The sequence below is a fragment of the Mirounga leonina genome, unplaced genomic scaffold (genome assembly GCF_011800145.1).
Source record: "Mirounga leonina isolate KUSES-001 unplaced genomic scaffold, KU_Mleo_1.0 Mir_200, whole genome shotgun sequence".
Lineage (NCBI taxonomy): Eukaryota > Metazoa > Chordata > Mammalia > Carnivora > Phocidae > Mirounga > Mirounga leonina.
In genome coordinates this window covers 28,437,418-28,453,729 of record NW_023270503.1, presented here as the reverse complement: position 1 = coordinate 28,453,729, position 16,312 = coordinate 28,437,418, and the positions used below count along the sequence as shown (strand labels likewise).

Here is a 16,312-nt window from a genome sequence, read left to right as displayed (position 1 = left end):
GAGCAGGGACCCCGATGCGGGGCTCGATCCCAGGACTCCGGGATCATGACCTGAGCCGAAGGCAGACGCTTAACGACTGAGCCACTCAGGCGCCCCAGGTGTAGACTTTATTTAACAGAAGTTGGCTTGAGACAGATTCCAAAAAGCACATTATGTCTATGAAGGAAAACCCTCTCTCATTTGGACTTGCTGGGGGTTGGTCATCAAAATTAAAAGTCTAAATTGCAAAATTTTATTTGAAAAGTGATTTTATTGATTTTGGGGGGGGTGCAGATTGTATATGTAACAGTTTAATACAGTGTTCCCAATGAGGCCCTTACGTTATCGGTCATAGGTGCTAATGAAGAGGATGATTTGCATATTGAAAACCTTCTAATGTCTTTACAATTTGTTTCAAATGATTTCTTAGCTTCTTCATTTGCTTAGCAAATCTTTTCTTCTCTGAATATCATAAGGAGGCCTGTGTGATAACACATATTTTGAATTAGTGTGGTCCAAATTGACGACGTTTGACTAAGAGATGCACACTGAATCTTCTATCAGGACCGGGCAGGTGGAGAAGGGCATGAGAAGGTTAATTAGAGCTTGTGGGGTCAGAGCTGAGAGAGATGGCAACACTTGGAACCAGGGCTTTGGAACGTTCATTCTCAGCAAGTGGGCCTTTGGGGCCCAGCCAAGTCCAGTGTCAAAGTGGAGGATGGGAAAATGAGCAGCTGGTCTGCCCAGTTGAAGTCCATTGTCATAGGACCATGTGATCAGGACCTTTGCCACTGAGGTTATGTGATAAAGCACACTGTTATGGAGCATTCAAAAAGTGTTTCATAATAAAATGTGTCCTGTTTTTGAACTTTCTCAGGCACTGCAACAACTGAGGACCTCAGAGTTCAAGCCCTACGTTATATTTGTAAAGCCTGCGATTCAGGAAAAGAGGAAGATGCCGCCCATGTCCCCAGCCTGTGAGGACACAGCAGCCCCACTTGTAAGTTTAAAATTGATCATTTCTGAAGGCCTAAAAGGGCCTGTTACAACTGCATAAGGGTGCATGTACTTTCTGCACAGAGCTGTCTTTCCATTTGCCTATTGGCCAGACTCAGATGGTCAGGTGACCGGAAAGCCCAAGGTGGGGCAGCTGAAAGCTCCTCCCGCTTCAGGCAGGGATGGCTCTGCCTGGGCTCCCCACCCTTCACTCCTTCACAGAAGGATCCTCCCAGAAAATAAGGGACATCTGTCAAAGACTTGATCTCACTAACCTGTTCAATTCCCAGGCCAAACCCAAGTCTTTTTTTTTTTTTTTTTTTAAAGATTTTATTTATTTATTTGAGAGAGAGAGAGCACATGAGAGGGGGGAGGGTCAGAGGGAGAAGCAGACTCCCTGCCGAGCAGGGACCCCGATGCGGGACTCGATCCCAGGACTCCAGGATCATGACCTGAGCCGAAGGCAGTCGTTTAACCAACTGAGCCACCCAGGCGCCCAAAACCCAAGTCGTTTTTAATTGAAACACCAACTTCGGATCCAGCAAGTGGATCAAACATGGGGCAATGGACAGCATGGCGGGAGTCTTTCCTATGGGTTGTTCAGGACCGTGACTCTCTCCCTGAAGCCCAGGGGGTTGAATTCCACCTTTATAGGCCAGGAAAAGGGTTCTGGAGATCTCCCTACCCCCCCTTTTTTTAAGTAGGCTCCAACAGGGGGCTTGAACTCAACAACCTGAGATCAAGACCTGAGCTGAGATCAAGAGTTGGACGCTTAACCCACTGAACCACCCAGGCGCCCCTGGTTCAGGGGATTTTGGGCTACAAAACAAATGCCATACTTTTTACTCCATGAGAGATTTACTTGAGTTCCTTCAAGATGCAAATATTAGAAAGATTGAGGTACTTAGTGGTGAAAATGTTCCTTCTGTAGTTCCTTAAATAGCTATATGCTTCCAAGCTGAACAATGAGGGTGCCTGGAGGAGGGGAAACTCCAGAAGCAGGAGACAGGGGAGGTGGGATTGAAGATCCAGGGGCGGCATCAGACACTGCAGAGTGCTTTTGAGTATGAGAGGAGCCCTGCGAGAGAGAGTGTGGATTTAGGAAGGTTCTCCTGATGTCATCTACTTTTTCTCCTCCTGGGAGAAAGTAAGGAGAAGAAATGACCTCAGCCTTCTCTTCAGTCTCTACCGTCTTTGTGGCAGCATGCCCAACTCTTTCTGAGTCCTTTAGAACCTATCTTCAGATGCTGCAGGTGCTCTCACTAAAGTTGGGATCTGGGGCTGATGGGCAACAGAGAGAAGAGGAGGAGGAGGAGGAGGAGGAGGAGGGAATATTTTGGAATGTGGGTCTCTTTGGGGGAGGGCAGCTCACCCCACGCTCTAAAAGCACTGAGTCTCTGTAAGCACAAGAGAGAAGGCGGCAGAGGCCTGGCTAGAGATAGAAAGGGAGTGGGTGAATGCCAGAGACGATTTTCATTTTGTGACGTTACTTAGAGGTGACCTGCCACGTGCCTTTTTCCCCCAAATCAAGCTAACCATCAGTCAACTACCGGCTCGAGGTTCTGCTTTTTCAAGGTGTTTTTGAATGAAGAAACAAACCCTACGCAGGCTGGGCAAAGGAGGGACGCGGGCTACCTGTCCCTCAGGGTTAGGGGGCGGGAAAGTAGTCTGATGAAGGAAGTCGGGGACCCCAGGGAAATGGGGTGTTTGGTCAGGATTGTCCCAGCGCTTTCGGAAAGAACTCTACTCTAGCTATGGTGCTCGTGTTGGGCTCTGGCATGAGGAAATGGCAAGAAGAATTAAGTTCTACGTGATGAATTTAGGAGTCTGAATTCAGAGAGCCTTAGGGTTACTTATTCTCCTTCTTTTCCCCCTCATTGTTTCCAGAAATGCTTGCTTTGCTTATAGTTAATAGTATTTGCAGTTCTTTGCTGTAATTACTTAACCAAATCGACACACAACACAATGGTACCCCTTCCTTGGAAATACCTTCTACCCGGAAGTGTGATATTGACATATTATATGTACATACAGATAATAGAATTGGCATCCGCCCAAAGCCTGTGTCATGGCTGAGGTTAACAGGTCCTAATATCTAACAGTAGATATTTTGAGAAGACGAACAAGGATTGTGTCTACTTCCGGGCAACATTTTCGGACGTGTGATTGGGTGTTATCACCACATTCTGTTCTTGTGTACCCCATGGGTTATTATTCATGGGCCCAAGTCACCCACTCAAAATTAGACATTAGAACACTGCCCGAGAAAAAGGCTGGAAGTTTCCTGTTTTGAGGGAGAACAACCCAGTGGCTCCCCAGCTGCCCCTTTCCCTGCAGGACGAGGAGCAGCAGGAGATGGCCGCCTCTGCCGCCTTCATAGACCAGCACTACGGGCATCTGGTGGACAGCGTGCTGGTGAAGGAGGACCTCCAGAGTGCCCACAGCCAGCTCAGAGTGCTCTTGGAGAAGCTGAGCAAGGACATTCACTGGGTGCCTATTAGTTGGGTCAGGTAACTATAACCCTAGAACATCCGGGTTGGAGGGGACCTGGAAGACCACCTCGTCCAGCCTCCCCCATGCTACCGTCAAGGAATCTCAACTGTGGAGAGGAGCAGAATTTTCCATAAACTCCATTGTCAAGAATATATGTGTGAAGTCTCATCCGTTATTGGGTTTTTGTCTGTTGTTTTTCACTGCACCCCTTTGGAGCAGAGAACGTGAATTGAAAGGGGGCGTATCACAAAATAGCATATTTCATTCACTCAAGTATCACAGGCAAGTCGACCCTGATTCTTTGCACCGAAGTTAGATAGCCACTGTCTTTTGGGGGTGGGGGTGGGAAATTTACACAGTACCGATTTGCAGAGATTATAAACAGAGCGATGCTTCATTTATTCAGCTTTGTTGGAAATGGAGCTGTCCTTACCCACTGAGATTTTCCATGCAACTGAAGCTCCCCTGTCCTCAAGCACTAAAATGTTAGTTTTAACCTTTGCGATTGTGTTTGCTTGGCAGAAAACTTGGTTCTCTGCCTTCTTTTTTTTTTTTTTTTTTTTAAAGATTTTATTTATTTATTTGAGAGAGAGAGAATGAGAGACAGAGAGCACGAGAGGGAGGAGGGTCAGAGGGAGAAGCAGACTCCCCGCCGAGCAGGGAGCCCGATGCGGGACTCGATCCCGGGACTCCAGGATCATGACCTGAGCCGAAGGCAGTTGCTTAACTGACTGAGCCACCCAGGCGCCCGGTTCTCTGCCTTCTTAAATAGTGAGCACACGCAGACTTTTTTTTGCAGACTAAGGCACACTTCACCATCATCGTGAATTTCTGCGCTATTATATGATACAGTAGTGTTTTCAGGGACTCTGGAGGAACGTAAGGCTGCTTGTCCCCTTTCTAAATCCCCTCAGACTCCTAACCTTGAGCCCTGGCTTTGCTTTGTTCCCTTCCATCACTTGTCCCTCTCGCTCCTCTCACCATAGCTCGGAAATTACAATAAAATGCAATGTGGCTGTAACTTCTGAGACTGCAGAGAGGCACTTACACATGCCAAGCTCTTTCCCTCGTGAGAAGAAAAGGGGGCCAGGTTCAGGGCAAAGTACCAGGGGGAAGATTTGCTGCCCGTTTAGAAAATTTTCATTTTGCCTTCTCACACAAAGCCACCTTTGCAACTTTCTAGCTCACTAACCTGATACGTCCATCTGCCAGGATCACATTCTTCAGGTCTTTCTAGCAAAAGGTTAAGGACTTCTTTGCACTGACCAAGCACAAATTCTAAACAAGGGAAATGAGTCTTGAGTTCTCCCACATAGCAGCAGGGTGGGGAAGACAACTGCCCCGTGGAAGTGTGTGAAGGACACGTACAACGTAGTGAGTATTATATGGGACAGCCAGGATCTAAAGTCAGGTCTGAGGCCGAAAACAAGTAAGTCAAAATGACTCTTGAGAGACACTAACCAACTCTTAGCAAAGTCCCATCTGGGTGGTTTTTCCTCCAGTGTACGAACAGAGGGGTTAAACGCCAGATGGCTTTTTTTTCCCCTTTATCATTTTACTCAACAGGCATTTTTGGCTTTCTGATGTTTTTATGCAATTGTCAGAAAAAATGGTAATAATTATCTTCATGTATATTATGAAGCAGGTCCTGAAAATGGGATGTCCGCCTCACTTTCCGTCCAAGTAACTTCCCTGACCCTGAGATAAGCTGTTACCTGCTGTTTGTCTACAAGAGTGGAGTGGGTAGGGCCCCAGAGACAGAGGTCATTTGTAAAGAGTTTATACTGTTTGTAAAAAGCAGAAAAGTCTTGTTAAAAAAAAAAAAAAAAAACAGACCATGCACTTGTTTACACATAGATATCAGTGGCACATATGTAAATGCCACGCCAAGTCCCATTCCAGCTAAAACTATACATGTTCTGAGCCCCTGGGCAAAATCTTGGCAAAAGTCCATCACTCTGGGCCTCTACACTGAGAAATCTCTTTATTACATACCCCTCAAATACAGCTTTTTTTCCCCCATGGGCCTTCAAACTCAGGTAGGCTCTGTGTCTGCAAAAAGCATGTGAGCTCTGGAGGACTTTTCTAGATCGGGGATGTTCCATGGGTGGGGCATATCAGCTGCCACCGACCATGCAGGACTCATTGAACATGACACTCCTACTGAATCTAGGCATGGCTTTTGGATATCTCAGGACAAAGTGCCCAGTATCAATTGAGCAGAATGAGCAGGTGAATTAATTGTTTGCCATCCTTGATCCAGCAATTTGTAAGCTCCTCTGCCATCTGTCCCACTCTCTGCAAGAGGGGGGATTTAAGAAAGTTACAACCATCCATCCTTCAGGCAGTGCTCAGCGATGATAAACATCAGCTAATTGTGCATTTACACTTGTATGTTTCAATACGTACGTAAAGACGTGTAGCCTTTCGCAATTGTACATCCACTTACCCAGGGTCACATCACTGTTGCCACCAGTCACAGGAATTATGCAAACGGAAGTGAGAGCCCTCAGTGATTTATTTAATGACAACACACCAGCACAAGCACAAAGCCCAATCTTGAGTAATCCAGGTCGGAATCAATAAGCAGCATTTATCTGGGGGAGCTGATGTGGGGCAATTTCTTACTCTCTTTTTTGTCCTGCCCTCTGAATATAGTCTCAAATTTTTGCTTCCTTTAAAAGGCAGGCTTGTGGTTTCAGAACAAGATGGTGTAGAATCACAGTTTCCTTCTCCTCTAAGTACAACTAAAAACCTTGGAAGTTTAAAAACAATGATAAAAGGACTCTGAAAGCTAGAAAGACGATGGGGTGGGGGTGGGGGGGTGGGCCTGGGTGGCTCAGCGGGTTAAGTGTCTGCCTTTGGCTCAGGTCATGGTCTTGTGGTCCTGGGATTGAGCCCCGAGTCGGGCTCTGCACTCAGCAGGGAGCCTGCTTCTCCCTCTCCCTCTGCTCCTCCCCCTGCTCCCACTTGTGCGCTATCTCAAATAATTAAATTTTTTAAAAAGATTATTTATTTATTTATTTGAGAGAGAGAATGAGATAGAGAGAGAGAGCATGAGAGGGGGGAGGGTCAGAGGGAACAGCAGACTCCTCGCTGAGCAGGGAGCCCGATGTGGGACTCCATCCCGGGACTCCAGGATCATGACCTGAGCCGAAGGCAGTCGCTTAACCAACTGAGCCACCCAGGCGCCCTCAAATAATTAAATATTTTTAAAAAAAGAAAGACAATGGTGGGCTGGCTAAGGACCTCAGGACTTGAGGAACAACAATGTGGTGAGTTTCCCGGGTTTTCATCTCCCATATACCCTGCAACCCAGAACCACCAACATGCATAGATGAAGAAGGGGGGAAAAAAAGAAAAAAGGAAAAAAAAGAAAGGAAAGTTTGCTTTCTCTGCCAAAGGACAGGGAGTGCAGTAGAGACCTATGGGGAACCCCCACTCTAGTTTCACACCAGGGCACCAGCAAGTGACCCAATTTGTTCTCAGCAGCTGCAAAGCCCTGTGCCTCCGGGCCCTCCACACAGTGGCAGCCCCGTCTGCCTGCCCCTCTGCAGAAGGTGGCCCAGCAACACCATGCAATCCAGGGAGGCATCTTCTGACACCACAGAAGACACCAGCAGGGATGGAGCGGGAACCCTAGCAGCACCCAAAGAACAACACAGACCAGAACAGTATCACAAGGGCTCAGAAAACTGCATTGCCATCTCCTCCTCCTGGCAACCATCTCTTACTCAGCATCATGGCTGCCCTCAGACCTCTGGTAAAGCCCGTGGTGGTTAATAAGAGGACCAAAAAGTTCATTAGCAGCCACCAGACCAGCATGTCAAAATTAAGAGCAACTGGTGAAAACCCCGAGGCATTGACAGTAGGGTGCACGGAAGATTCAAGGACTAGATCTTGATGCCCATCACTGGTTACAGGAGCAACAAGGAAAGAAAGCACATGCTGCCCAGTGGCTTCTGGAAGTTCCTAGTTCACAAGGTCAAGGAAATTGAAGTGCTGCTGATGTGCAGCAAATCTCACTATGCGGAGACTGCTCACAATGTCTTCTCCAAGAACTGCAAAGCCATTGTGGAAAGAACAGCCCAGTTGGCCATCAGAGTTGCCAATCCCAATGCCAGGCTGCACAGTGAAGAAAATGAATAGTCAGACAGCTTATATGCATGTTATATTCATGTTAATAAAACCATAAAACTAAAAAAAATGAACTTCCATTGGAACTAAAACCCATAAAAGAACAAAGAACAATACACTACACCTAAACAGGACTCCCACCTGCTAAAATAGAAGATGTAAATAAAATTAAAAGATCCCTAACACGATAACCCAAATGTCCAGGATACAATAGAAAATCACTCATCATAACCCAAACCAGGAAAACAACAATGTAAAGAAAAGACAATCAACTGTACCAATACTGATATGATTCAGATGGTAGAATTTATCTCACAAGGATTTTAAAGCAGTTGTAATAAAAATGCTTCAACAGCAATTGCAAATTCTCTTGAATTGGAAAATCTTAGCAAAGAAATGGAAGTTATGAGAAAGAACCAAATGGAAATTATAGAAGTTAAGAATTATTGTAAAAGTTAAAACTTGGATGAACTCAGTAGTAGAGTGAAAATGACAGAAGATCAAATCAGGGTACTTAAGGACAAATCAATAGAATTTACTCAATCTGAACAACAGACTGGAAGAAAAAAAAGAAAGAAAAGGATCAGGGACCCATGATACAATAACAAAAGATCAACGTTTGTATCATGGGAATCCTAGAAGGAGAGGAGAAATGTGGAACTGAAAAGTATTCAAAGAATAATGGCTGTCTGTACCTCTGAAACAAATAATGCAATATATGTTAAGAAAAAAAAAAGAAGAAGAAGGTAGCGGGAGGGGAAGAATGAAGCGGGGGAAATCGGAGGGGTAGATGAACCATGAGAGAAGATGGACTCTGAAAAACAAACAGGGTTCTAGAGGGGAGGGGGGTGGGACGATGGGTTAGCCTGGTGGTGGGTATTGAGGAGGGCACATTCTGCATGGAGCACTGGGTGTTATGCACAAACAATGAATCATGGAACACTTCATCGAAAACTAATGATGTAATGTATGGGGATTAACATAAGAATAAAAATAAATAAAATAAATTAAAAAAACAAAGAATAATGGCTGAAAACTCCCCAGATTTGGTGAAAGATAGAAACCTACAGATTCAAGAAGCCGATAAACTCCAAGTAGGTTAAGACCAAAGAGATCCATGAGACACATCATAATTAATCTTCTGAAAACCAAAGACTAAGAAAAAATCTGAAAAACAGGGAGAAACAACCAGGGAGGAACACCAATTCAAGTTCTATTTTAGTATTGCCTATAAAGGAAACTATGGAGGCAGACAGAAGTCACGCAACATTTATAGAGTGCTGAAAGCAAAGAACCGTCAATCTTGAATTCTATATGTATTGAAATTACCCTTAAGGAACAAAAGGGAAATGAAGACATTCTCAGATGAAGGGAAACTAACGGTAGCACATGCAGACACTGAGCAGTAAGAGTGCTGGGTTGAAAATATGTAGCCAAGGGGTGGGGGCGCTGGTTAAGCTCAGCTGGTTAAATGGTTCAGCTGGTTAAGTGTCTGACTTGGGCTCAGGTCATGATCTCGGGGGTCCTGGGATCGAGTCTCGCATCGGGCTCCCTGCTCAGCAGGGAGTCTGCTTCTCCCTCTGCCCCTCTCCTTGCTCGTGCTCTCTCTCAAATAAATAAAATCTTTTTAAAAATTAAAAAAAAAATTATTTACTCAGGGAGAAGGAGAAAGAGAGGTAGTGAAGGATGACCCTGAGGTTTCTAACCTGTATGTCTAGAGGAAGAATCTAGATTGAGGTGATTCCTCAAACTGAGATAAACTGGAACCAGTTAATAATGAATTTATAATTGGACATTTGATTTATTCTTTAAACTTTTTATTTTGAGATAATTGCAGATTTACATGGGTTTAAGAAATAACATAGAGATCCTGTGTGCCCTTTACCCCGTTTCCCCAGGGGTAGCGCATGGTAAAATTATGGCACAGTGTCACCAGGATATTGATATATCGATATCAAAACACAGAACAGTTTCATCATTGATAAACTGGATGACATCAAAATTAAAATACTTTGCTCTATGAAAGACTCTGTTAAGAGGAAGAAAAGACAAATTACAGACTGGGAGAAAATATTTTGCAGATCACATATCCAACAAAGGATTTGGTCTAGAATATATAAAGAACTCTCAAAATTCAATATTAAAAAAATGAACAGTCCAGTTAGGAAATGAGCAAAAGATATTCACAGACATTTCATAGAAGAGGGCATCCAGATGACAAGTAAGCCTATGAAAGATGTTCAACTTCATTAATCACTAGAGAAATGCAAATTAAGACCATATGAGATGTCACTATGCACATATTGGAATGGCTAAAATGAAAAATATCAAATGCTGGTGAGGATGTGGAGAAACTGGATCACTCATCCACTGCAGAAATGTAAATGGTACAGTCACTCTGTAAACAGATTTGTGGTTCCTTTTAAAATGGGCTTACCATACAACCCAGCAATTGTACTCTCAAGTGTTTACCCCAGAGAAATTAAACTTATTTTCATGCAGAAACTTGTAACATATATTCCTAGCCGCTTTATTCATAACAGCCAAAAAAGCTAGAAACTACCCAAATGTCCTTCAACAGTTAAATGGTTAAACAAACTGGTACATTTATACCTTGGAATACTACTCAGCAGTGAAAAGGAATGACCTTTTGATGTACACAACTTGGATGAACTGCAAGGAAATGGTATGGAATTAAAAAAAGCCAGTCTCAAAAGAATGGATACATACTGCATGATCCCATTTATGTAAGACTCATGAAATAACATAATTACAGAGATGGAAAACAGATTAGTGACTGCTGGGGGTTGGGGGCAGTTAGGAATGGGAGTAAGAGGGGGGCTGTCACTAAAAGGGGTGGTACCATGGAGTCTTTTGATGATGGTACAGTCAACTATGTATCTTGAATGTGACTGTAGTTACCCAAAGCTACACATCTGATAACATTACATAGAGCTACACACACACACACACACACACACACAAGTGCACGTATAACTGGTGAAATTTGTATCCGCTCTTTGGATTGTACCCACGTCAGCCTCCTGGTTTGATATTGTATTACAGTTACACAAGATGCTAACTTTGGGGGAAGCTCGGTGACGGGTGGAGGACCCCCCCCGCCTGCATACATTTATTTGCAACTTCCTGTGAATCTAAGTATTTTAAAATAAAAAGTTTATTTATTTGTGATGAGAACACTTAAGCTCTACTCTCTTTCAATATAAAAAGCTTAAAAAGGCTCAAACCCAGCACGACCAGTCATGGCAGTCATGCAGCGTTGTCTTGCCATATGTTTTGAGATATGTTTGACAATATCACTGATGCTGTTCCCTATAAATGAACAGAGTACGCGGAAACTTCAATGAAGCATTCTTTTCCAATGCTGTGTATTCACAGAGAGACTAATGGCGTTTGTTCTCTGTGTTGTCTGAACCTTAATCCTACCACGTGCTTCTGTTTTCCATTTTGACAGAGCTGTACTTGGGGCTGAGTCATCTTAACCCCACCTTCCTCCCCTCTAGGACGGTGGCAATGGTGTTATGTTTTAAAAAGGCGTTCCTCTCTCTTACTCTCTCAGAGAAACTTCTTTTCATAGTCCCAAATAAAAATGCTTATTGCATTCTCCCTTCTGCATGCCCCATTCTGTCCCCATTTTGGGATGGGACTTAAAGCCTTTGGGTACTTCCAATGTAACTTACTCATTTTATGTTCCAAGCTTTATTGTAGCATCCTAAGATTAAGCATTCAGCCACTTAGGAGTGTCTTGAAATTCTAAGCAGCTAAGAAATCCTAGGGCTTTCTCTTGTATCTTTTCCATGGTGAGTAACCTTGTATTCAGGGAGAGGAGAGGGAGAGAAATGGAGAAACATCAATTATACAGAACTATTCTTTGGAAAGCCTGAGTGTCCATTTATCCTTCTCCCCAGGGGCAACACACACACACACAACTTAGTCATTCCTAATAATGTGAAATAATACAAAATGCCAACACAACCGTACTTGAATAGTGACAGAGTAAAGTAACTTTGGCACAACAAGAAAGCCCCATGAGACCTCCTGTTTACATCTTACTGCAACAAATCACTTCCCCTTAGACTCACGTAAAGACTCAAAGCTGATGACAAAAGCCAGCCATTTCCTCCTCGTTTGGAGAGAGGAAACAGAGAGCTCTAAGTTCCCTTATAGTACAGAAGGGCAAAAATCCATCCCTTTAACTGGGTCCCTTGTGCTCCATCTGTGTAGTTCTTAGGGCTTTGCTATCAACCATGATCACTGTATTTCCCAGTAAGAAGCAGCCGTGTTAAGACATACCTATTCATCTTGGGAGAGAAGATATCTTGTTGTATTTTTGATATAGCGCCTTGAATTCTTGAAGGGAAAAATCAGAAAGATTTATGTCAATGCCACGGGGCTGGTACTAAAGCTGAAGGTCTAGCTCCTAAGGCTGGCTTAGGAAAGGCTTACAGACCAAAGCCGGGGGGTGGGGGGCGGTTAAAAAGATCGCAGAAGGCTTTTTTTCTTTTTTTCCTTCTTGAAGAGTTGTTCCTAAATGAAGGAAATCATGTACCCTTCCTCCTTTTTTTTTTTTTTAAAGATTTTATTTATTTATTTGAGAGAGAGAGAATGAGAGACAGAGAGCACGAGAGGGAAGAGGGCAGAGGGAGAAGCAGACCCCCTGCCGAGCAGGGAGCCCGATGTGGGACTCGATCCCGGGACTCCAGGATCATGACCTGAGCCGAAGGCAGTCACTTAACCAACTGAGCCACCCAGGCACCCCCCTTCCTCCTTTTTGCTTGTACATTCAGTATTTTTTTTTTAAATGAATTAAAGCTTGAGGGAAGATGCTACCAGATAGTTTCTGAAACTGATGCATGGTGGTTTTGCTATCCAAGGAGCAAATGGATTAGCTCCTGGATGGTTCGCTCCTGTCGTTAGCTTTGTTTGCTCTGGGTGCTTTCTCTTTTACCAGTTGCTGCATTTTGCATGAGCTCTCCCTCAGCCTCTTAGGGGGTCTCTTCTGAGACTGACTCTACTCTGAACACAGACGAACTGTATGGGTGCAAGGGAGGGGCTCAGAGTAGCCACGTGCCTGCCAGTCCATCTCGGACAACCTGCGGTCATAGTGGGGTTTGCGATCACCAAGCCTCTTCAGAATGCCCTGGTTTTCCATGGTGATTCTCACTAGTTCCCGGTTCCTTGTTTCTCTGTTTAAGCTGAAAAACACAAAATCCTGAGATGGCTGGAGAATAAAATTCCCTTCTTGGATGAAGTCGTGATGTCATAAACCCAGGCTGCCTAAGTGCAGGGAACAGACTTTCCTGCTGAGCCCTGAGACACCCCCCCACACCTGTTGAACTAGACTACGCTTTGGGGTCCGTGCACAACATTGGCAGGTTTCTATCAGTGGTTCTCAACCCTGATGTCCACTAGAAGATTCTACTTTATTGGTCTGGGTGCACCTTGGGCATTGGCATTTTGTAAAAGCACCCCAGCAATAATTATGTGAAACCAGGACTGAGAATGTCTGGTTTATATGACGGGGGAAGGTCTTGCCTATGGACACATCACAAAAGGCTGGTGACAAGTTTTGCTTCACCTCATCTCACCTTTCAACGGTTTCAGATACACAGGATATAGAAAAGGCACCTTGACACGCCCTCCTACACACACAAACACACACACACACACCGACCAAATTCTTTCCCTTGCATACACTTCTTTTGTAGCCCTGTCTACACTGCATTATTATTTACAGAAAAGTCTCCCCTAACAGGTCTTGAGTTTTTCGAGGCTAGGAAACATATATATCTCATTTCATCTTTGTATTCATAGCACTTAGCACATAGTAGTTCCTCAAGAAATATTTGAGGAACCGATTTTTAAGAATGCCATGTCAAAGTCCCAGCTATGGTCACCATTTTACAAAAGCGTGCAGTGTTTTCTTGTGACAAACTCTGAATAGAACTCCAAAAATTCTCTTAGGTGCAATAAAAGTTAGCTCTTTACCACTAGAGAAAGGTCCCCGTTTTGGATAGTTTTCATTCTCCTTAACCTGGTCTCTGGCTACCATCAAGATACCTTCTCTCGAGTACACCCCCTGCTCAGGAGAACCTCGCACTAAAATCCAACAAGGGCAAAGTCAATTTTGACTTCCCAAACATGAAGAGAGGAGAGAGAACACTACCTCTTGGAAAAATATTCATTCCAGCAATCCACCTTGGCAGGGCCACGATGGGCATTTGCGATTTTCTGACACAGTTGCTTGTTTTCATATTCGATTTTGTCGATTCGCTTTTGTTCACCCTGGTAAGAAACCGCATCCCCACCATGGTCACATCGTCCAACACCCAAAGGCTCCGCATCACCCTCCTCTGGGACGGTGGGAAAGGGGCAAATTGAGGGCCGCAGTGGAGCCTGGGAGGAGAGCGTAGGGATGGGTGGTGTGCAAAGGACAGGGAATCTTAACAAATCTCTTGGTGAGGAGGGTATTTATATGTCTGGGAAACTGGGCCTCTTCAGGACATCGATAAAAATCAATAAAGTACATCCGCAGATGGCAAGAACAAATACCTGTAGTTTGCTCAGTTTTAAAATGTGATGTGTGGGGGTCACTGGTGGTTTGGTATCAACAGTAGGCTTCACTAGAGGATAAAAGAAAGCCACGTTACTACACAGGGGTCCTCTTAGCTACCTCGGGAAACCTGCTCACGTTCCAGACAACTAACTGCCCTGACTAATAAACATGACGATTTTGAGTTCTGACCTTACTCTGGTTCAGCAATTTTAGGTTAGTTTAATTTCCCAAACTGACATCTTTGAAGAGTTTTCAGCACAAATAACAGAATGTGAGGACCAGAACAACTAAAACAGAGGTAAATGTCCTTTGCATCCAATGAAAGATTCTCTCCCATCCTTTCCCAGTACAACTAGCCTGTTGGGCACTGGAGTCCTACCCTCTCTCTAGCTTACTCTGGCTTTAAAGAGTTTAAGTGAGCATTTCCATCCATTGATAAATTTTGTCACTGATGCCAACGTCCTCTTGACCCAACCCAGCAGAGAAGGCCATATCATCACAAGGCCATGTACTGGTCTGGTTTACTGTCACTATCTCTAAGGTGTGGACCCTTCCAGAACTCCTAATCGCAGTGTCCCGCCCCAGCTGCCCACATACCTATTTGTATTCTATTCTTGTGAAATATATAGTGGCCAAAGTCCAGTTTCTTTCTGAAGGTTGTGCTCTGTCTGTGATTAGAAACAATTACAGGGTAGGCTAGATAATCAAGGGAATTGTTCATCTTCTCTTCCTAGTCTCACTTCAGAAATGAGGCACCCAGGCTCCTCTGTGAGGTACTTAGAGGTCCCCATGACAGGTTGCCATAGTTACCCCGTTATGACATCAGGGACAGGTCTTGGGGAAGGAAGAGGAGTGGCAGAGCATACTTGGCTGTCCCTGGGCTTCTGTTTGAAAGCTAACACAGGTCCAAATCAAAATGAGGGGCAAGACTCAGAATCTCTCCCACCTGCCTGGCATGTAGATGCCACCACCATCAGGGGGAAAAGATGTGGTGTGCTGGGAGGGGTGGGAAGGCACCGGGTGGGAGGTGGGGGGTGGGGATGGAGAAATCCAGCCTTGGTTACACACCTTCAGCTATAAGCTGAGGGGTCTCCACCACAGTAGATCTTCTGGAGGTGTGAGACCACGAGCTTTTGGGGGGAGGTGAAAGATGACCCTAATGAGAATCTCATCCAGTTTCTTCATTTTGCAGATGAGGAACCTGAAGTCCAAAGCAATAGCCTGTTCTGCTCAGGAACCAAATTAGTGGCTGGGCCGGGCTCAGGATAGGGGGTTTCCTAAATTCCTGGGACATTCGCTTTTTGGAGGAGTGGGGGGGTGGGGTGGGAATCTGCCATCAACAGGAGGACAGAGATTGTTTTCTGCTTTTAGTGGGATTTCAGCAAATGAGGGGCTGCCAACAGTGATGAGGCTCATGGCGGGCTAGCAGCTGCTCCTGGAAGGGCTGCAAAGGAGCCTGATTCATCTCCACGCTCGGACAGGTGTAGTAGCACCTCGGAAAACCTGCTCACGTTCCAGACAACTAACTGCCCCGACTAATAAACATGACGATTTTGAGTTCTGACCTTACTCTGGTTCAGGAATTTTAGGTTAGTTTAATTTCCCAAACTGACATCTTTGAAGAGTTTTCAGTTCTTGTGATGTAGAGGGAGAACACCTACTGAGTGCTCGCGGGGCGCTTTCCTTGAGTGTCACACTTAATCTTTCAAACAACCCTAGGAGTTAGGTCCTAGTATCCCCATGTTTTCCCCCCAGCAAGCAGCCTCAGAGAGGTGGATTTGCCAGGGCCGGAATGCCAAGCCTGGTTGCACAGAGTCCAAGCTTTGAAGCCCAGCGCAGACTCCCAGTAGATGTTGGAAGAAATGTGCCTCAGAGTTGGGCTTCCCAAACTTTAACCTTTCTAAGGATCCCCAGGGGGGGCCTGTAAAATGCACATTCTCATTCAGCGGGGCTGGGCTGGGGCGGAGATTTCGCATTTCTGACCAGCTCCCGGGTGATGTCAAGGCCGCTGGTCCGCAGCAGGCAGATCAGCTCACAAGCGGAATCGGGTATCCCGGTAATCCTGCAAAAACTAAGCGACACCTGTGTGTACCCCGTTCAGTGGGAACATTTATTGCGCTCTGCGTTTAA

The 16,312-nt window shown here is 44.9% G+C and overlaps 2 protein-coding genes across 3 annotated transcripts in view; one reads left to right on the top strand and one right to left on the bottom strand.

Moving 5' to 3' along the window:
* Positions 1-3,607, top strand: part of MPP2 (membrane palmitoylated protein 2) — an 82,206-nt gene extending 78,599 nt beyond the window's left edge. The window contains exons 27-28 of the mRNA XM_035027230.1: positions 857-979; positions 3,313-3,607. Of these exons, the coding sequence (XP_034883121.1) occupies positions 857-979; positions 3,313-3,489 (300 nt within the window). The 3' untranslated portion in view covers positions 3,490-3,607. The remainder of the gene's footprint in view (positions 1-856; positions 980-3,312) is intronic.
* Positions 3,608-11,344: 7,737 nt separating this feature from the next.
* Positions 11,345-14,903, bottom strand: CFAP97D1 (CFAP97 domain containing 1). Of its 2 annotated transcripts, none has more exons than XM_035027228.1 (5): positions 14,780-14,903; positions 14,179-14,249; positions 13,793-13,911; positions 11,920-11,976; positions 11,345-11,435 (listed from the first exon to the last, which is right to left on the bottom strand). In XM_035027228.1, exons 1-5 carry the CDS (start codon positions 14,901-14,903, stop codon positions 11,345-11,347), a joined length of 462 nt encoding a protein of 153 aa, XP_034883119.1. The 2 variants fall into 2 exon arrangements, with proteins under 2 accessions (XP_034883119.1, XP_034883118.1); XM_035027227.1 differs by lacking the exon at positions 11,345-11,435 and adding an exon at positions 12,698-12,821.
* Between the last annotated feature and the right edge of the window lie 1,409 nt (positions 14,904-16,312).

Coding starts and splice junctions, on each gene's coding strand:
- CFAP97D1 (XM_035027227.1), bottom strand. CDS start 14,903: ATGAACAATTCCCTTGATTATCTAGCCTACCCTGTAATTGTTTCTAAT. Junction 12,822..13,792: donor AATGAATATTTTTCCAAGAG/GTAGTGTTCTCT, acceptor TGTGTTTTTCAG/CTTAAACAGAGAAACAAGGA. Junction 11,977..12,697: donor TGTCCGAGATGGACTGGCAG/GCACGTGGCTAC, acceptor TTTCCCTTCAAG/AATTCAAGGCGCTATATCAA.